Source organism: Grammomys surdaster, unplaced genomic scaffold (genome assembly GCF_004785775.1).
Source record: "Grammomys surdaster isolate TR1022 unplaced genomic scaffold, NIH_TR_1.0 124552, whole genome shotgun sequence".
Lineage (NCBI taxonomy): Eukaryota > Metazoa > Chordata > Mammalia > Rodentia > Muridae > Grammomys > Grammomys surdaster.
In genome coordinates this window covers 135,707-156,620 of record NW_021619534.1, presented here as the reverse complement: position 1 = coordinate 156,620, position 20,914 = coordinate 135,707, and the positions used below count along the sequence as shown (strand labels likewise).

The window sequence follows — 20,914 nt, the reverse complement described above, 5'->3', positions numbered from 1 at the left end:
GAAAGAAAGAAAGAAAGAAAGAAAGAAAGAAAGAAAGAAAGAAAGGAAGGAAGGAAGAAAGAAAGGAAGGAAAGAAAGAAAGAAGAAAGGAAGAAGGAAGGAAGGAAGGAAGGAAGGAAGGAAGGAAGGAAGGAAGGAAGGACGGGAGAGGAAGAAAGAGAGACGGGGGAGAGACAGAGGGAGAAAGAGAGAGAAGGAGGAAGAAAGAGAAAGAAAGAAAGAAAGAAAGAAAGAAAGAAAGAAAGAAAGAAAGAAAGAAAGAGAGAAAGAGAAAAAAGGAAGGAAGGAAGGAAGGAAGGAAGGAAGGAAGGAAGGAAGGAAGGAAGGAAGGAAGAGGAATGTATTGAAGCTCATTTTCAAGACTGTTCGGTCAGGTGGTGGTGGCTCACTCCTTTAATCCTAGCACTTGTGAGGCAGAGGCAGGTAAACATCCTGGTTTGAGGGCAGCCTAGTCTACATAGGGAGTTCCAGGACAGCTAGGACTGTCTCAAAAAAGAAAGAAAAAAAAAGAAAAGAAAAAAGACTGCTTGAATCTATGTATTCCTGGATTGCCATCTGATTACTCCCAAGTAAATGCTTAAAACAGCATTTTAGTGAGATGGATACAAATGAGCAAAATGTATGACCAGACTAGCTTCTGGCAAAGTCTACTGAGGGTTTTAATCTAAAATATTTGGTAAAGATACTTGGAGAAATTATCCTCTAATAGTCTTGCTATTATAGCCTAGGCTCACCTCAAACTTGCCATCCTCCTGCCTCAGCCTGCTGAGCACTGGGATCACAGGCATACCTGCACACCTACCTTCATTTAACTTTTGTTCTCAGAATCTCCTGGAGCTCTAGCTCATGCTACATTCCATTCACATCTCTGTAGGGACAATGAGGGAGCCCCAGTGTGTCACAGATACATGCAGTGATTGCTTTGTTTAACATCCACACGAGAGTCAGTGGGCAGATCACCAAATGGACTGGAGATGATGGGAAACTAGGCTGACCTCTTTCTAGTGTTTTTTTTGTAATCTCATCACTGTGACTACTTTCAAAACTATTTAACACCTTTTAAATGCCTGTTGACGTTTCAAAATGAGAGGCCTTCTGTTCCTACACAAAGCAGAGCCTCAGGCTCTTCAAAGGATTTGTCCCTTACACCATCTCTAAATCTAAATTGAGGCCTGTGGAGAGCAGAGCTTGTGCACTGACAGGGTCACTGATAAAAATCTCACTAGGTCATCCACACTCAACAGAGGGTAGGAATGCTATACCCTTCACACACAGATAGGAGGTGGACAGGCCCAAGACTAAGTAGCTGAGCTAGCTCTCTCTCCTAGGCTGATCTGATGGACACCCCGTGGATGACACACCCATGCTTAGACAGATAGTCAAGGAAAACCAGGGATAAATTAACACCTATTAAATCTGTCAGTGGTAAACGGAGGAGAAGCATCCTAGACATACTGGGAATGACTAACCTGGGTCCTCAGGCTGCGGGTGCATGAGACGGAATGGCACCTCGGTCGCCACCTCACTAGAAAAAAAGGAAGAGTACAGGCTAGTGAGTGCATAAACAGACACACACACACACACAGAGTTACAGATCACACAGCACAAAACTGGGGCTGCAGAGAATCTCCCAAAGATTCATTCAGTGAGACACAAAACAAAACAGACTTCAGGAAGTGGTCAGGCAGGAATTTGAAATGTATTCCCTGGAATGTGGTCCAGGAACTTCACTCAGGCGTGGCTGAGGCAGCCAGTGCTTTTTAGCTCTCTGGATCCTAGCTGTAGTGATGTAACATCGTGGGAAGACGAGAGGTGAAATCCTACAAGAAGGCTGGTTATTAAAAAAAAAAAAAATCTATCCATGGAGCTGGAGAGATGGCTCAGTGGTTAGGAGCACCTGCTGCTCTTCCAGAGGATCCTTATGGTGGTTTGAATATACTTTCCCTTAGGAAGTGGCATTATTAGGAGCTGTAGCCTTGTTGGAATAGATATGGCTTTGTTGGAGGCAGTGTGTTACTGTGTAGGTGGGCTTTGAGGTCTTCTAGTACTTAAGCTCCGTCCAGTGTGGAAAAGAGACCCTCCTCCTCCTGCTGCCCTTGGATCAAGATGTAGAAGGCTCCGCTCTTGGAGTGTCATGTCTGCCTGAATGCTACCATGATGACAAAGGGCTGAACCTCTGAACCTGTAAGCCAGCCCCAATTAAATGTTGTCCTTTATAAGAGTTGCCTTGGCCGGGCGGTGGTGGTGCACGCCTTTAATCCCAGCACTCGAGAGGCAGAGGCAGGCGGATTTCTGAGTTCGAGGCCAGCCTGGTCTACAGAGTGAGTTCCAGGACAGCAAGGGCTACATAGAGAAACCCTGTCTTGAAAACCAAAAAAAAAAAGAAAAAAAAAAGAGTTGCCTTGGTCATGGTGACTGTTCACAGCAGTAAAACCCAGACTAAGACAACCTGGTTCAGTTCCCAGCCCCCTCCTCAGGCAGCTCACAACTGCCAGCTCCAGGGGATCCAATGCCCACTTCTGGACCTCACAAGTAATTGCAACCATGTACACACACCTTAAAATAAAATACAACTATTTACTGCAGCAAGGACACATTTGAATACATTTGAAATTTGTATGTGAAGGACTGAATAGTTAAGAGCATTGGCTATTCTTCCAGAGGACCTGGCCTTGATTCCCAGCATCCACAAGGAGGTTTGCAAACCATCCGTAATTCCAGTTCCATAGGAACTAACACACTCTTCTGGACTCTGTGGATACCAGGTACATAAGTGGTATGCAGACATGCTTGCAGGCAAATAATTAAAATAAGTAAATAAAAAATAATTTAAAAATAATTATTTTTATAAGAAGCAAAGAGTTACTATAGCATATGGAAACCAAACTAGAAAGCTCAGTGTCCCAGTCCTCCTCACCCTGGGCAGCAGTCCAGAGGCAGTGGACCCAGCAGTCACCTCTAGAAACCAGTGTCCATGACACTGCTCCTGTGGGTGTCAGTGGTCACAGCCTCCACTTGCAGCTCCAGCCCTTGGGCCACAGGGACAGAGGCTGCAGGTGGCCGAGGTACCCTGTGTGGTACTCATCACTGGACTCCTTAGATTAACATCCCAGCAGGAAGTCAAGCAGCGGAAGCTCCTCCCATCAGCACAGGGCACCTCCTCCTTTTTAATGCCCACACAAACTCTCCCAGCTGTTGTCCATCATGTGCAGCGATACGGACTGGCCTCTTCACTCACTTAACAGGATCATAGAACAATTTTAAAGGTCTAGCGCCAACATTATACAACATGAGTGGATGCTCTGGAAGGACATGGTTGTCAGACACAGTCTGGATAGCTGGACTACGCTTCAGAATGTCATTCTGTCAGGTAAAAACTAAAGCAGACAGAATTAACCTCAACCTCTGCTGTGGTTCATACGTTACTCTCTTTATACTTATATTTATATTATATATATTTATATTTCCACAAGGCTGAAAATAAATCTCTTAATCCCTCAAGACCATAATAGTGTTTTTAAAATCTCTGTGAGGCGGGTACAAGGATGGGCACACTCATCTCTTGCAAAAGAGGCAAGATAGAGCCTATCGCATTTCTAATACCAAAATGCTTTGGGACACATTAGAATTTATATGAGAAGAAGAAAGGAAAGGTGGGTGGGAGGATACCCAAGGGGGCCCCCATCAGCTCAAAGGAGAAGGGGGGATGAGGAGAAAGACTGTGGGAGGGGTGACTGGCAGGAGGGCAGTGAGCGGTATGTAAAGTAAATACGTTAAAAAAATAAATTAAAAAGAAAGGAAGGAAAGAAGGAAAGGAAAGGGGAGGGGAGAGGAGAAGCAGGGTGGGGAAGGCGGGGCGGGGTGGGCGGGGCGGGCCAGGGCAGGGCAAGGCAAGGCAAGGCCAGAAAGATGAGCCAAAGGGAAACTCAGAGATATGAACGGAAGTGGAGAGAGGGGATGAGATACCACACTATGCCCTGAATCCCAGGATCCTTGCAGCCTACCCAGCATTGACCTGCTTACAGTGACCCAGGTACAGGCCAGGTCTAGATGAAAGGTCAGGTAAAACACAGAGGTGGGCAGTACATGGCTATTAAGGGCAAAAGATAGGCCAGAATGATTCAGCTCCAGACCTGCAACATTCCAACTCTCCACACCACAGAGACACTAGTCAGTCAGTCTGCCCAGTAGGCCCAGGCAACGGGAATAGATAAGAACCCAGGCAAAGAGCTATGTCAGGTGAATGCCTGTCTCAAATATTTCCAGACTCATTGGTTCTTTATGTGTGCTTCAAAAGACACCTTCATATTTACCAAAAGGTAGAAACAATTCAAGTGTCTTCTGAGAACTAAAGTTTCCAGAAAAAAAAAAGAAAGAAAGAAAAAGCCACATCTTTGTTAAAAATTCTATAAGGCTGAATGACTGATTAGAAACCCTATGACTGTGGAGAGTAGGAATGTTGCAGCTCTGAAGACAAAGTTTTCATGGTGTATCTTTAGGTGTTAGCAGCCATTCATTGCCTACCCTTGTGTTAGACCTGGCAGCCTGTATCCTTTGGGAGATATACAAAGAGACCCCTAGATTCCACCAGCCCAAATCTAAAAATGCCACCAACCAAGAAAATATCTGAATTCTATGGCAGATATTTTTCCCACCTCACTATAGCCCACTTGATGTTCCCACCAAAGTGTTTTTTAGAATACCTTGATTTATGTTTTTCTTTGTTCTTTTACTATGAAAAACCTTCAGCAACTATGTCAGAACGTGATATCTGGAGACCTGAACTTGTGTCCCCAGATCATTCTGAGATCCATTCTCTTTGACTTGCCAGCTATGTCTTTATATCAACACCACCGACAGATGAGCGAATAAAATGTGGTATATCCACACAATGGAATATTAGTCATGAGAAGGGAGTGTACTGTAGTAGACGCTACAACATGTTTAAGTAAAAGAAGTCAGTCTTTTACTGGCAAAAGCCATATACAGAATTTTTTTTTGAGACAGAGTCCCTCTAAATAGAAGAGGCTGGCCTTAAACCCTGAGATACCTGCCTGCTTCTGCCTCCTGAGTGCCGAGATTGAAGGTGTGCCTCACCATGCCCAGACCTTTTTTTTTTTTTTTTTTTTTTTTTTTTTTGAGTCAGGGACTCACAGAACCCAGCCAGGCTGACCTAGAAATCTCTATATAGTCGAAGACAAACAAGAACTAATCCTCCTGCTTCTACTTCTCCAGCAATGGGATTATAGGTGTGTAATCTTGGTTTTATGAAGTGCTGGGGACTGAACCCAGAGCTTTGTGCAGGCTAGGCAAACACTTTGCCAGCCGAGCCACATCACCAGCCCCAGCAGAGGGGAATCTATAGAGACCGAAAGCAACCAGCAGTTGCCAGGGTCTGTAGGGAGGGAAAAGGAGTGATTGCTTAACAAACGCTAGGTTTCCTTTACAGATGTTAAAAACAGTTTAAAAAAAAAACTTAGGAAGGGGTGATAGTTGTACGACATTGTAAGTGAACTTAATTCTATGATGTAGCTTTAAAAATGATTAAAATGGTAAAACATCTTATGTAGCTTGTATGTATTCTACACACACAAATGACAGCTCGATAGAGTATGTTAGTTTTCTGAGTGTGTGTGTGTGTGTGTGTGTGTGTGTGTCCTTGCCCCTGTGCACAGCCTACCTGTGGTTTCCAGCCTCTCTCAGCTGCTGGTGACACCTCTTACCACACATCTGAGTCAGTTTGCATCAGTTATCTTTGTGAGCACTTCTTCCCAGAAACTGGTTTTTACCAGTTTCTGTTTGGCCACAAGCTCATTGTCTTCAGCTTGCAGGGAACTGATTGGAGAAAGGAAGGCAAAGAGGCTTACCTGGATGTGAGTTCTCCTAGAAAGCTGGAAAATACAAAGCAGACAGTCACGGTAAGTCCCCAGGGGCAATACAACTTCAAGCCCCAGGGTTCAAAGGGAGGACAGTCCTGGAGCCAGCCTGGTGGGCGTGGCTCTCACTCTCTATCATAAATTCCCAAATTCCCTGGATCACAGCCCCTCAATGCTCAGCTTCACTGCTACCTGCTGTGGGTTTCTCCTCTTTCTCCAAAGGATTACTTTAAAAGTGAACTCACGTAGAAGTGAACATAAGCCACAGAACCAGAAAGTTTCAGCCACCCTATGGTGGCAGAGCACGCCTGAGACCTCAGTCCTCTCCAGAAGCAGAGGCAGTGGGAACTTCTCTCAAAACACATTTAAAATCTTGAGATGATAGATAGATAGATAGATAGATAGATAGATAGATAGATAGATAGATAGACAGATAGAGACTCCCAGCCACAGAAGCCAGTAGGATGCACTGTTACAGCTGTCCCTGTCTCTCTGAATCTGAGACACCAGTCTCAGGGCCCCTGGTAGGGGTGTTCCCGGTCTTAGTGTCTTCTGGAGATGATACCAAATTTGCATATGACTTGCACACACCTTTCCCTAGACTCTGAGCTATCCCTACTTTATTTATGATGCCTTAAGGATAGTGAACTGTGTTGTTTAAGGAATAAACAAGGTGAACAGCCTGCACAGATCCAGTTCAGAAACATTTTGTTACTGTTTCTTGTTTTTGAGACAGGATCTCTTAATGTAGCTCTGGCTGGCCTTGAACTGGAAACTATTTTTCCCCCAAATATTTTCAATTTGTCATTTGTTGAAATTGAAGATACAGTATTCAAGTACATGGAGAATCAACTGTATTGCATGCATGCATGCATTTATTTACTGTTTATGTTTACTGTAAGATGAAACTTCACCCTGTTTTTAGATCATAGAAGGGGAAAGGAAAGAAAAAATACATCTGATTTGAAAACACCAGGAATATCCAGGTCAGGGCTATATAGTGAGACAGTATGAAAGAAAGAAAGAAAGAAAGGGAGAAAGAGAGAGAGAGAGAGAGAGAGAGAGAGAGAGAGAGAGAGAGAGAAAGAAAGAGAGAGAAAAGAGTCAAGAAATATAAATACCACGTTAACCAGGTATCCAAATCTGACCCAAGCAAAATTGGGCAACTCTCTCCCTACTTAAAAACACAGACGTGCATGGAGCCTTCCATGGCCAGGCTAACACAGCCCCATCAAGAGAAAAAGCAGGCAAGCACGGTTGGGAATGGATACTGAAAGGAAAATGGAAATTTAATTCCTTCTGTTTTGAGTAGAGTAAGGATGCTGATTACACACACACACACACACACACACACACACACACACAAATAAGATCTTGTGGCTGGAAAGATGGCTAACAGCACAGACTATTCTTTTTCTGTTTTGTTTTTTGAGAGAAGGAGAGTCTGCCTCTATAGCCCTGGATGGCCTGGAACCTGCTAAGTAAACCAGGCTTGCCTTGAACTCACGGAGATCTGCCTGCCTCTGCCTCCCTAATGTTGGGGCTGAAGGTGTGCACCACATGTGCACTTACATACATGTAGGCATAATAGCCATACACATAAAATAAAACTTTAAAAGTCCTAAAAAGGAAATTATTTCTTTAGGACTCTCAATTGCAGTAATTTTTATGAAAAGGTGACTCCCTAAATATCTGATTACATGTTAGGGAGTGAAAGGGACAGGAAAGTCTAGGATATAAATAAACTTTTTTTTTAAGTCCTCAATATACCAGAATTTATAGCAATCCTCTTACCTAAATTTCCCAAGTAGTGGGATTACGAGTATACATCAGCATACGGTACTTGAGGCTTTTTGTTTTTTAAGACAGTCTCATGTACCCCACCCTGGCCTTAAACTTTCTATGTAGCCAAGGATGACTTTGAACTTCTGAACTTCCTGCCTCTAGTTTACAATGCTGAATTACAGGCACATGCCATGTCTCATTTATTTGGTGTTAAGGATCAAAGGCGGGGCTTTTTGCCTGTTAGGCAAGCACTCTACCAACTTAGCCCCAGTTTACAAAACCAAACCAAAGCCAGTTACTATCTATCACACTGCTTCTTAATCCTACCTCAGCCTCCTGAGGTAGTTCATGCCCTCACACTGAACCCAAGTAAAGGAAGATTTACAGAGAGTTCATTAGGCAGCTACTGATCTTTCTGAAATTTGAAAATTAAACTAATGTCATTCTTTTTTTTTTTTTAACACAGCAAGGCAATTTACTTTTACAAAGGGGTTTGGCTGTCATTCCTGTCTGTCAATCTCCACTGTGTGTACAGATGTACACCCACTTGTACTCAGCGGCTCTCATGGTGCATGTATTTCGGTTTGCTTTTCCAGTACACATTGCCTCCAAACAAAACTGCAGAAGCTGACAAACAGAACCATGCCAAACTCTACGTAGGCATCAGTAGGCACCTCAGGCTTACTTTGTCATCCACCTGACAGTCATGGAGGAGAGGAACAGGCCATGCAGAGATGGTACACCCAACACTTACCCTGACACCGTGAGCTTCACCTTGATATGGTATGACACCAGGATGCCCATGACGGTCCGGTCAATGCCCTCCTTGATGCTACCCAATCAAAAAGAAGAAGAGTTATGAGAGCAGAGCCAGTGTGGGTACCATCCCTCTCCTGCCAGGGACATCATTCTGAAGATTGTGTCTCAGAATTGGAGAATTCCACAGATTGGCCTCAAGTCTTAGAGCTTCATCCACTAGTGGGGCTGGGGAATGGGTTTTCTGCATCTTTTCCATAGGGTGCTCACACAGAGCACAGCAGCTGTCCTCCTCAGAGCTCAGCCTCTCCTAAACCACTCCCCTGTCTCCTCCATCTCTGCTGCCCTGCCTACCATTCTGCAGCTGCTGAGTCCTCAAGTCCTGAAGCCTGAGAGTTCAGCCCATCCAGGTTCCAACTTCAGCAAACAGTATTTGGAATGCCTTTGCCATATCCTACCCAGTTACACCCTGAGGCCTGTAAGCACCAACCTTGCCAACTCCAAACCTGTCCAGAAGGTCCTTCTCTTTTCTGCATCCCAACACCTCCAGCTGTAAAGCCTTCCTGGACATAGCCAGGTAGCACTGGGCCTTGTTCTCCTGTGCTTTGCTCATGAGAAAGGCACAGAGACACTCTCCTATAATGTGATCACAGGACCATAGCTGTTCTGGATTGCACCCAAAAGCTCTATGTGACCAGCAGCCAGCATGACACCCGACACTAAGGGAAAGCCTACTCAAGTAGATGAACAAGGTGTGTGGACATGTGACCAAAGTGAGTGAGTGACATGTGACCAAAAGGAGTGAATTGTTAACTCCAGGCTCTGTGGAACATGATCATGTTGGGGATTCCCACCCTCAATCAAGTTCCTCAGTGGATGTTTTGTCACAGAGTATTATCTCCTATGACCCCACATGGAAGACTTAAGTATCCTATGATGTCTCACATCAGGTATTATGGAATGGAAGATGACTATGAAATCTATACGCTACTGTAAACCACAAGAAAATCTCAATGGAAAACCCTGAAGGTGGGAGGCAGAGGGAAGTTATGTTGGTAGTCCTGGGCTCTGGGGCCAGGCCAGGCAGGGAGAACTGTGTCCAGCCCAAGGCCTTCTGCCAAATCATGAGCTCTAAGACTAAAGCACTCCACAAAGAGTATTATCTGGTGGAAGGACGAAGGCACGGACCTGAGGCCACACTCTTGCTGGGATTGGCTTGTAAACTTGTGCTATATGGAAGACCCAAACACAGGGAACAGAATATGTCTGAGACTTCAAAGGCTCTCCCCACCATTTCCCTGAACGGGAGAGCCAGGGTGGAGTGGACTTGCTCAACAATTAACTCTTTGCAGAAGGGTGTGCTGTTGATATCTGTTCATTTGCCTGTTTAAATTGATCTAGGGCATCAATTTTCTTTCCCTGGAATTTCACAAATATGCTTTAGAATCTAACATCAGCAAAATATCCTCAGAAAATCCCTTGATTCCAATCTTCATTCTGCCAAATAGTCACTGTTCCCACTACGAGGCTCATGGAATGTGAGCTACAGCTCTGTCTTGGTCAGGACACTCCTCCTCCTCTTTCGTTGGGAGAGCCTACTGGGGCCAGGAAGGAGCCCCCAGCACATCCTACGGGAGAGGGCAGTATGTAGGCAGCAAGCCTGGGTCTTGGCTCATCAGCGTTTAGTAGCTTATAGTCTCGCAGCAAATGAGGCCTAGAAGGGCAGCTAGCAGCTGACTCCACTGTAGAGTTTTTCCCTTATATCCTTTGCCTAAATCCATCTGGCATTTCTCCAAAACAGAATAGGCAAATCAGCTCCTCTTTTCAACACAATCTGGTGCAGAGCAGTAGCCAGTGGGTCTTCCAATCTTTCCAGATAGAAATGAACAGATGAAAACTGCCAAATACAACAACTCAGCTCATGTGTTCAGGCACCACACTTTACATACATTGTTCCAATCAGTCTTCATCACTGGCATGTGACATTGGAACTTGTGATTGATTACTCCCACTTCACAGACCAGAAAACTAAGGTTCTCAGAGAGATCAAGGGACGTGGCTATGGCCACCCAGAGGGCAGGCAGTGACGCTGTAGTTGGTATAAGGCTATTCCTAGAGCCAACCTGGTCAACCACATCATGCCACATGGAAACAGGAGCATTACTGATATGTCTGCCTGTGAGCCTCTGGGGAAGCCCAGTACCAGCCCTGCACCGATGACCCATTCACAGAGCATCCAGGACTCACATGGTGCTGGAGGCCAGGTTTGTGTCCTCATGTTTGATCTTCCCATCCAGCGCGATGCCTCTTCTCTCTTTGTTGTTAGCCAGTAGGGGCACCAGCACCAGCGTCTTGGTCAGAGTGCTGTTTGGCTGCACTTTTTCTCTTGAGGGAGAACCATAGAGAGTTTTTATGGCTGTTACAGTCACAATTAGTACCACATCCTGGGCACCATTGACTCCTCAGGATCCTACCTGCCATGAGCATTTTTAGAGTCAAAGTTCCCTTACCAAAGGGACATGTTGCTAGTCCTGAGCCAGGCAGCAAGACTGTGACATCTCAGGGCTGGAGAGATGGCTCAGTTGGTAAAACATGTACCATATATTCTTGAGGGAATCCCTGTGCTACCATGTGCAATGTGTCTCTGTAAACTACCACTGGAGATCTAGAAGACAGATCTCAGGAGCTCACAGGCTGGCCAGTCTCACTCAATCATTGAGATCCAAATTCAATGAGAGACTTTGTCTCAAAAAAATAAGGTGTAGGGATGGCTCAGGAGTTGAGAGTACTTGACTCTCTTACAGAAGGGAATTCAGTTCCCACACCCATGTGGTAAATCACAGCCCCCCATAACTTTAGTTCCAGGGGATCCAATGCCTCCTCCTGGCCTCCAGAGGTACCAGGCACAAACAGGACACACATGCACACATACATACACATACAAAACACATACACACACACACACACACACACACACACAAGGTTGGGGCATTCCCTCAAGCCTCTTGACCTGTTCTGAATTACCAAAATCTCTGAAATGTTCTGCAGGGTTAAATAAAACCAATAGTCAGCAGCGGTGGTACATAACTGTGACCCCATGACTCAGGAGATTCAAACAGGAAGATCATGAGTTCTAGACCAGTCTGGACTACACAGTGAAAGTCTGTCTTATAAAAGCAAAACTAAACAGGACCAGAAGCAAATAAAACACACTAAAAAACTAGCAGAGTGTAGTGGCATTGGCCTTTAATCCCAACACTTGAGAGGCAGAGACGTGAGAATCTCTGTGCCTTCAAGGCCATCCTGATCTACACAGCAAGCTCCAGGACAACCATAGAGAGACCCTGTCTCAAAAACACAAAACAAGATAAGCTAGCCCAAATGTCCAAGACCCCAGCCACTTTCCTACAGAGACTTCCTGAGCTTCACTATTGGCAGTGTCAGAAAAAAAAAAAAGGGGCTGGAGAGATGGCTCAGTGGTTAAGAGCACTGACTGCTCTTTCAGAGGTCCTGAGTTCAATTCCCAGCAACCACATGGCAGCTCACAACCATCTGCAATGGGGTCTGATGCCCTCTTCTGGTGTGTCTGTAGAGAGTAATGATGAATACATAAAATTTTAAAAGAAAAGGCTTAAAAAAAAATCTCATGCAGAACCACTGTAGCCAAACTGTCCACACTATGAAAGACAAGCAGTCAGACAGTGTGTGACTTATGAGTCTGTAACCACTTATAACCCAGATCAGTCTGATAAAGTCTGCTTTTTTGTTCAAAGAACTCTCTCTCTCTCTCTCTCTCTCTCTCTCTCTCTCTCTCTCTCTCTCTCTCTCTCTCTCTCTCTCTCCATGTTTTTTGAGACAGGATTTCTCTCTATAGCCCTGGCTATTTTGGAACTCACTCTGTAGACCAAGCTAGCCTTGAACTCACAGAGATCTGCCTGCCTCTGGGATAAAAGGCATTCAATGTCACTGCCCAGCTTGGCTCACCTCTTTCTTTACTGGGCCTTCTTCAGAGGGCTGTGAGTTTCCCTATGAGTGAAAGACCGAAGGAACCCCACACTGAGGGGGCAATTCTGGGACTTGGCTAGAGACACAGCATTCCTGGGGTTCCAGAGTGGTATCTGGGCTGGACAATTCATTCTGCAATACACATCCTAGCAACCAGGCCTGAGCCGAGGACAGAAGGTGAAATGTGGCCTGCCAATGCTGGCTGGGAGCCAGCATCAGGACCACTTCCTTAATGAGTTCCCAGACATCTGGAAATGTGAGCTGCCTCCCACCGGAAGGACTTCCCTGTTTACACACACACACACACACACACACACACACACACACACACACACACACAACCCAGGAGTTTAAAGCAGCTTCAGCTTCTCCTGTCTCTAGTGAGCTAGGGGTGGCCACATCCTACCACCTGGGTTGTGGTTCTCTCTCTCTCTCTCTCTCTCCCTCCCTTCCTCCCTCCCTCCCTCCTCCCTCCCCCCCTCCAGCTTGACTCTAGAAGGGGGCCCTTGGGCTAGCCTTTTCTGTGATAGAATTTGCGGAAGCCAGCCCACAGCTGTGCCCAGGGCCGTTAGGATCTCACACTGCATGGTCAGCAGCGGCTTACAACAGATGTTTGAGCTAGTTTGAGGAAGCCTGCCCACCAGAGCCCCAGGAGCTGGATGTGTCTGCAACAGTGGCTTAGGCTCTTGCAGCCTTCTGAGTGGCTTCTACACTGAGACCAACGTGAGAGTTAATCGTAATGGGATTGTCTCAAGAAGTACCTTGGAAATGAGAGAAGCACAACTCAGGATGTGTGTGAGAACATTTCCAGAGAAGATTAGCCCAGAGGGGAAGACTGCCCTGGATACAAGAGCCACCATCTCAGAGGCTAGAAGCCTGGCTGTCATCAAAAGGGGAACAGGGGTATCCTGCTAATGCTGGCATTCCATTTCCTGAGCTGTTCTGCTCTGCCAAGCCCACTTTGCTGTGATCGACAGAAACAGTGAACGGAAACAAGTATTCCCCGTGACAGTTTGTTTTTTCAGATTTATGTCTAAACAATGAAAAAGCTAACGTGATCTGGCCCCATTTTTAGACTCCTCCAGCCCCTAGGGAAATCTTAGAATGGAGTCCACTGTCCTGAGGATCATTTGGTCCAAAAAGCACACAGAGTTTTGAATGGGAAACGGGAAATGGGATGGAGATACACACACACACACACACACACACACACACACACACACAGAGTTATGGAGCATCTGCCAAAAGACTCCCACTCCTTGAACAAGACATGGAACAGAGTCAGCTTTCTAGAAGTCACTATGAAGTGCTCTTCTCTTTCTCAAAACTATATACCTACATTTAAATGCAAGGCTGTATTTTTTTTTTTTTAGTAGCGGCTTACTCTGAAGTTGGATTTTAAATATGTAATATGATCTCGATGAATCAGATTTTCTTTCCTTACCACACACCCCTCCCTCCTACCCCAACCTCCCTGTCACCCTGGTAACGTTTTCTGTATAGAAAACGCTAGCTAGAAAAGTGGAGATTCATATCCAAGCCCCTATCCAGCCTGTGAATTAAATGAACCCCCACCTCCCAGCAAAGTGCAGAATACCTGGTGGGCACAAAGAACCTATTCAGGGATTCTGTGAATATTTTGAGTCCACTAAAGGGAGATAGTCATTCACAAAGAGCTCAAAATGGACCCAATTTTCTAGTCCAGTTGCCACTGCTACAAGATTTTCATGTTAAGATGATCAAAAAAAGCCCCACCCACACTTGGATAGGTCGCACTGTCTGCAATTCTTCTGTGAGAAGCTCTTAGATCTTAGGTGCTTGCTGTGTTTGTAAGCTAAGCACCTCTCCTTTCCTTTCCTTTTTTTTTTTTTTTTTTGACCTTCATGCTTAAGCTTAGATTAAAATGTCTTTTGAAAATATTTGTTTTATTTACTGTGTGAATGTGCATATGTGTGGATGCCCACAGAAGTCAGAGGTATTGGGTATCAGCTTTCTTGGAGTTGTAGTTACGGTGCTGAGAACAAACTTAGGTCCTTTATGAAAAACAAAAACCAAATCTAACTCTCTCTCCAGCTTGGCTGTCATGGAAGGGAGTCCTCGGGCTAAGATGATAGTCTTTACTATAGTAGAATTTACAGAAAGACTATACCAGATACACACACACACACACACACACACACACACACACACTGCAATCCCAGCCTGGGCTAATAGCTCATTTAGTCATCTTCTGGGGACAGAAAGAGCATCTCATTCCTGCCAACACATTCCAAGGATACACAGAGCCCCTGTTGTTCCCATAGTGACATTACTCTCTGGATTTCTTCCCTCTGGTCCCTTGTTTATGAAGACTGATCTCCTAGCCTAAGAGATGGGCCCAAAGGCAAAATAAACACATCGCTTAGCGTGCCTTGCTTTATATCTCACCCTTGATGTGAGATAAGAAGAAGAAAGCAAAGGCTTGGGCCTGGCACGGCATTCTAGTTCCCTCTTCAGAAGAGGAAGTTGACAAGTGGGCTGCTGCCCAGGAAGTAGAAAGGCAACTGCTACTTACTGTGTTTCCTCTGAGGCCACAGGCTTGACATAATAATCACTTGAGTAGAGAACCACATTGGCTATTTGTTCCACTGCAGAGGGAAGACAGGAGCGGGGTGGTCAGTGCAGTCCCTCGTGCCTTTCAGGAGACACACAGGACCGTTTGAATCTGGCTTTTTCAGCCCTCAGCTTAAAGCTGCAACTTTTCAAGGTCTGGTTTCAGGCCATTTCTGTATATCAGTGACTTGCTCTATGTCAATTCCCACCAAACACCGGGCTCTGAGATTCAGCTCCAGGAAGCCCCCTCCTCTCCTCCGAGCCCATAATCTCTTAAAATCAAGCTCGAGGATTAAAAGAAACAATTTAAAATACCCATTATAGTACCCAACTTATAGAAAGCTATTAACATTTTGTTTCAGAAAATTCCACAACTTCTTTCAAGGTCACTGGTATTGTTATTATTCAATAAACTTTGAGAAACATTTTTATTTTGAAACAGGTTTTACTGTGTAACCCAGGCTGGCCTAGAACTCACAATTCTGCCTCAGGCTCTCAAGTGCTAGTGTTACACACTTTGCTCAGAAGTAATTTTAAATACAAGTATGCAATGATACATGATCAATTTTGCAGCTGTTTCTGAAAGTTTGCTTTTCTGTTCTTTCAAAATTGAAATTACAACTCCAGGGTGACATTATTTTTCAAATTTGCATCACTGGAGGGGGTCAGGAACATGTCAAGGACTTGTTGGGAGGTCAGAGGACAACGTGTGGGAAAGTCATTCCTTCCACCATGTGAGTTCCAGAGATCAAACTCATGGCGCCAGGCTGGGAAGCTGGCACTTTTACCAGCTCACCCCTCTAGCTTAAGTGGGCATTCACTGTGAAGAGGAGGGCTTTCTGGAGAAGTGAGGGGGTTGTGGGGACAACATCCGCATGAGTGGAATTCATGGCCTTAACAAGGAGGTTCCAGGAGCTTGTTAGAGGATGAGACCCTCAACAGATGGATCTGTCAGCACTTTGATCTTGAACTTCCAGCCTCCAGAACTGCCAGAAATAACTAAGTGTTGTTAGCTGGCTATAACAGCACGTACCGGCAAACGCCAGTACTAGGGAGGCTACAGTAGGAGGAACACAAGTTTGAGGCTCACATCTCAGTGAGCCACTAGTTTATGGTGTTTTTGCTATCGAAGCCTGAAGGGGCAGATAGACTCTACTACACAGACCAAGGAAGCCATTGGCACTATATACAGTATGCTGAATAACTCTGTCCTATAGAGAACTAAACCAACATAAAACAAGGCTGAATTAATATTCACATTAGCAAAAAGGAAAAAAAAACATAGATTCTCTAATATACAGACACACAGTTCCTGACATTTGTCTTCGGTGTAGAGGGAAAGTGGAACTTATGTCTGACACTGTGTCAGCCCATTTTCTGTTGCTATAACTGAATATTACACAGGATTACTTATAAAGAATGGTGTTTTTTTTTTAAAGATTTATTTATTCTATATATGTGAGTACACTGTTGTTGTCTTCAGACACACCAGAAGACATTACAGATGGCTGTGAGCCACCATGTGGTTGCTAGGAATTGAACTCAGGACCTCTGGAAGAGCAACAGTCAGTGCTCTTAACCACTGAGCCATCTCTCCAGCCCAAGAATGGTGGTTTAATTAGCCCCTGGCTCTGGAAGCTGAAACTCCCAAGTGGTGCTGGCCTCTGATAAGGGCCTTCCTGTTTGATCATAATAGCAGAGGACCTCAAATGGCAGAAGCAGGACAGGTATGCTAATTTAAGTCTCTTTACTTCATGCAAAGCCACTAATGTCATTAAAGGCCCTTCCTCAGAACCTCATCTGACCCTAGCTACTTCCCTATATCTTACCTGCAAATATCATTAAAATGTGAATGTGAAAATCAAGTTTCACCAGGCAGTGGTGGTGCATGCCTTTAGTCCCAGCACTTGGGAGGCAGAAGCAGGCAGATTTCTGAGTTCGAGGCCAGCCTTGTCTACAGAGTGTGTTCCAGGACAGCCAGGGTTACACAGAGAAACCCTGTCTCGAAAAACCAAAAAAAAAAAAAAAAAAAAAAAAAAAGAAAGAAAATCAAGTTTCAAACATTTGAGCATATAGTGAGCACATTCAATCCCTGCAGATAACTGGGCTATACAACCATCTGGTTTGCATGGAACAAACTGTATTTTGTATGTACATGCACATGTGTGTATGTGCATATGCATACACTGAAGATTGAACCCAGACCTGGCCTATGCCCAGCAAGCAAGCTACAAACAGAGCAATATCTCTAGCTTTTTAAAAACTGGGTTTTCATGTAGTCTAGGCTGGCCTCTGCATGTTGCTGTGGCTGGCCTTGAACTCCTGAACCTTTTGCATGCTCAACCCAGTTATAAAGACTAATGTAACACTGAAATTCCCATATCCTTTGTCCAGGGTAACCTGGTGTGACTACTTACTCTGATGTTGTAAATCTACCTTAGCTTGGCCATCAAATGTTTTAGCTGAAAGTTGAAGTCTGAATTTACTCACCCGGATCAATCCGTTTTGCTTTTTGTTTCTTCATTTGTTTTTCATGTGTAGAGGACCTATACATTTTGGTTTTGTTCTATAGTTTTAATATCTTGAGAGAAAAGCTAGGTATGTTACCCAGACTGGCCTCAGACTTGCAACCCTCCTGTGTCCTGAGTGCATGGATTACAGGTATGTGCTACAATGGGATAAGGAAATATATAGAACATTCCATTGCAGCACATAACAGAGCTGATCTTCACTAGATGCTTATTCAAGGTCAGACATCACACATCACTACTCATGAAGCCCTTTTATGTGGGACCTGTACTCGGGGCCTAAAGGCCTGAGAAGGTAGATAACAAGCCATCTTGGGATTCAAGGGTGACATAACAGGAGCCCAGAGATTAAGCCCAGTGTTTTCAAGTCCAGTGCCTTGCTCACTCAGTTGCAGTATTGGTCAACAAAAATTATCAGTTTCCAAAAAGGGAAGTGGGGCTGGAGAACGGTTCTGTGGTTAAGGTTTAAGTCCCCAAACCCACAGGGCAGCAAACATCCATCTGTAACTCAGATTCCCAGTTCCAGGGAATCTGATGCCCTCTTCTGGTCTCCACAGGCACTGCATACACATGGTAAACAGGCATACACACAGGCAAACATTAAATAAACAAGGAAACAAAAACAAAAAGGGGAGCTTCTCCCTGGACTCCCCAAGTGAGACCTGGCTCTGAGGGGTGTCCCTGGAAAGGCATGGCCGTGGGAAGTCGGGAAGGCCATCTACTGGAGACAAAGTTCCAAGACAAAAGGCCATGATGGTGAACGCAGTGACTTGCTATTTTGAAGGTCTCCCATTGCCCAGGCTGGCCTCAACATAGACACATAGCCAAAGACAACCTTGAACTTCTGATCTTCCCGTCTCTACCTCCCAAGTGCTGAAATTTTATGGACATACCATTTAGTTTATGTGGTGCTGAGGATTGAGCCTAGAGCTTCCTGTATGTTCTACCAACTGAGGGATATCCACTGCCTGAATGTGGTGACTTCTAATGTCCTTCTCTTTTTAAGATCCTGCTATCAGCCAAGCAGTGGTGACCACATACCTTTACCCCAACACTTGGGAGACAGGGGCAGGAAGATCTTTGCGTTTGAGGCCAGCCTGGTTTATAAAATGAGTTCCAGGTCAGCCAGGACTACGTAGAAAAACCCTGTCTCAAAAAAAAAAAAAATCCTGCTCTCAATGATAATAGCAACAGGCAGATCTAAGGACAGAGGTGGGGCAGGGCTTATCAAGCCAGATTGGGCCTTAGGAAATAGCATGGGGCCAAGGAATTCTAGAAAGCCCTGTGTTCCACTATAGAGATGAAGATCCCACCTGATACTGTAATCTTCTTCACAACCTTCTCTGTGTTATTGGTCACAGTCACAGTCACAGGGATGGGTTCCCCATGGAAATAGATCTGAAAAGTGAGAAAGGAGTCAAAGAGATAACAAAGTGCAGCAGATGGCATCTGTGAGCTGAGAGCTCCCCAGACCAAGATTTTCTTAGTCCCTTTCCAATAGATAAGGCTGGACAAGCCCAGTGTTAGGAAGTCTAAAATGATAGTAACATTTCCTCTAGAGGAGGCTATGAACATGTTCAGCCTCATCTGCAGAAAGAAGGCCGAGGAGGTCCAGGGGTGTCATGGTCAGCTTTAATTGTCAACTTGACACAACCGAGAATCACCTGGGAAGAGAGTCTTGAGAAGGATCATCTACCCCGGGTGAGTCTGTGTACACGTCTGTGGGGAGTTGTCTGGATTGTTAATTGATGTAGCCAGAGCCAGCACCACTGTGAGTGGCACCATTCCCTAGGCAGGGGGCTCTTGGAAGTTCCTGCCTTGACTTCATTGTTTGCGGGTGGGATGTGTGAAATGAACCGAAGGCGCTGGGATTGCTGGCTGACAGAACTTTACTCAGCAACACCCTGTGCCACCCATGCCCACACATGTGTACACAGCACATAAGGCTCTGGCTAACCTGTGCATCGTTGTCTTTGGACCACAAGAGCCTTGGCTTTCACCTTCTACTCCCGTGACTTTCCTCACTGATGACATCACTCTTAACATGGCTACCCCGTGAGTTTTCTATAAAATCTGAATTTTCCAGGAAAGTGAGCAACTTAAAGTAATGCAGTGAGCAATGCTGCCTCAGAGACTGGAGGTCCAGGAGTGGCCAAGGCGGCTGGAAGGGGATCTATACTTACAATCTCTACAGCCCCCAGACTATGGAGATAGCCAACAAGTGCAATGGTAAAGCCATGGTGGACTAGCTCCAAATGAATGGAAATAAGCTGGTAATTTGCAAACATCTATGCGTTCACTATGGCAGACCCAAGGTGACTTGTGTGTATTTACAGAGTGAGGGGGCTGTGGTCTAAACCCCATGGGGATGAGGATTACCTCTTTGCTGAGGGAGACTGAGAGGAGCAGAGGCTTGTCAGACATGAAGAACTGCCAGGAGGCTTCAGCACTGGGCTGGGGACCCATCTCAGGTGGGGCATGCTGCACTTTCCGGATCAGTAACCGCACAGAACTCCTAAGGAGAAAAGGCCCACAGTTCATGGTCGGTGCCCCCACCCCAACCCTGAATGCTTCAAACGGCCCTGCCAGGGGATTTGGGAAAGGCCTGCTCTGATCCCTCTTCTATGACTCCGGGGGGGGGGGGTTGAATGCTGAACCAGCAATGCCCGGAAGGTCCCCTGCATCCTGTCCCCTGCTTAGCTTCCTCTCAGGAGAGTCTGTGTCATGGTTTCAGATGCCTTATGTGAGCAGACTTTAGAGCTCTGTGTAACGATGGCACATTGTCACTGTCATAAGCATCGAAAGCACAAAGCACATAGCTCAGGAGATAGAGTGCTTGTCTGGGATGTACCAGGTCGTGGTGCATGGGATGGGTCAGATCCACAACAAAACACACAGCATGGGGAGATATGGATGCTGAGCATGAGGAGAATGTGGGAAGGGATGGGACGGGTGGAAACTTAGGAGTGAAAGTGAGTTATCAAATAAAAAGAAGACATAGCTAAGAGAGGGAGGTACTGGGAGGATATGGGGAAAGCGAGAGGAGGGAAGAGAAGTGGGGGTATATATCATCCTTGTTCATTGTATATAAGTATGAAATGCTCAAAGAATTTTTTTTTAAAATGAGCACCTGGTGGGTGGAAGGAATGTTATTGGTGACAGAGATTCTGTTTGGAATGGTACAAAAGCTTTGAGTTAGATTCTGATGACAGTGAAATATTGTGAATATATTTAGTGTTACAGAGTCATGTATTTCAACGTGGTTAGGATCACAGACTTCATAGTGTATGTATCTTATTGTAAGTTCAAAGTGTTTTTTAAAAAATAGACATGATGTCTTATACCTGGCATTCTAGTGTTTGGGAAACTGAG

At 45.2% G+C, this 20,914-nt stretch overlaps 1 protein-coding gene across 2 annotated transcripts in view; it reads right to left on the bottom strand.

The window, feature by feature from the left end:
- The window catches only part of Sag (S-antigen visual arrestin), a 41,093-nt gene that overhangs the window by 2,523 nt on the left and 17,656 nt on the right, over positions 1–20,914 (bottom strand). For both annotated transcript variants that reach the window (XM_028784655.1, XM_028784656.1), the window contains exons 8-14: positions 19,922–20,057; positions 18,856–18,940; positions 14,977–15,049; positions 10,665–10,802; positions 8,416–8,493; positions 5,868–5,891; positions 1,470–1,525 (exon numbers count right to left, since the gene is read on the bottom strand). In XM_028784655.1, the coding sequence (XP_028640488.1) occupies positions 1,470–1,525; positions 5,868–5,891; positions 8,416–8,493; positions 10,665–10,802; positions 14,977–15,049; positions 18,856–18,940; positions 19,922–20,057 (590 nt within the window). The remainder of the gene's footprint in view (positions 1–1,469; positions 1,526–5,867; positions 5,892–8,415; positions 8,494–10,664; positions 10,803–14,976; positions 15,050–18,855; positions 18,941–19,921; positions 20,058–20,914) is intronic.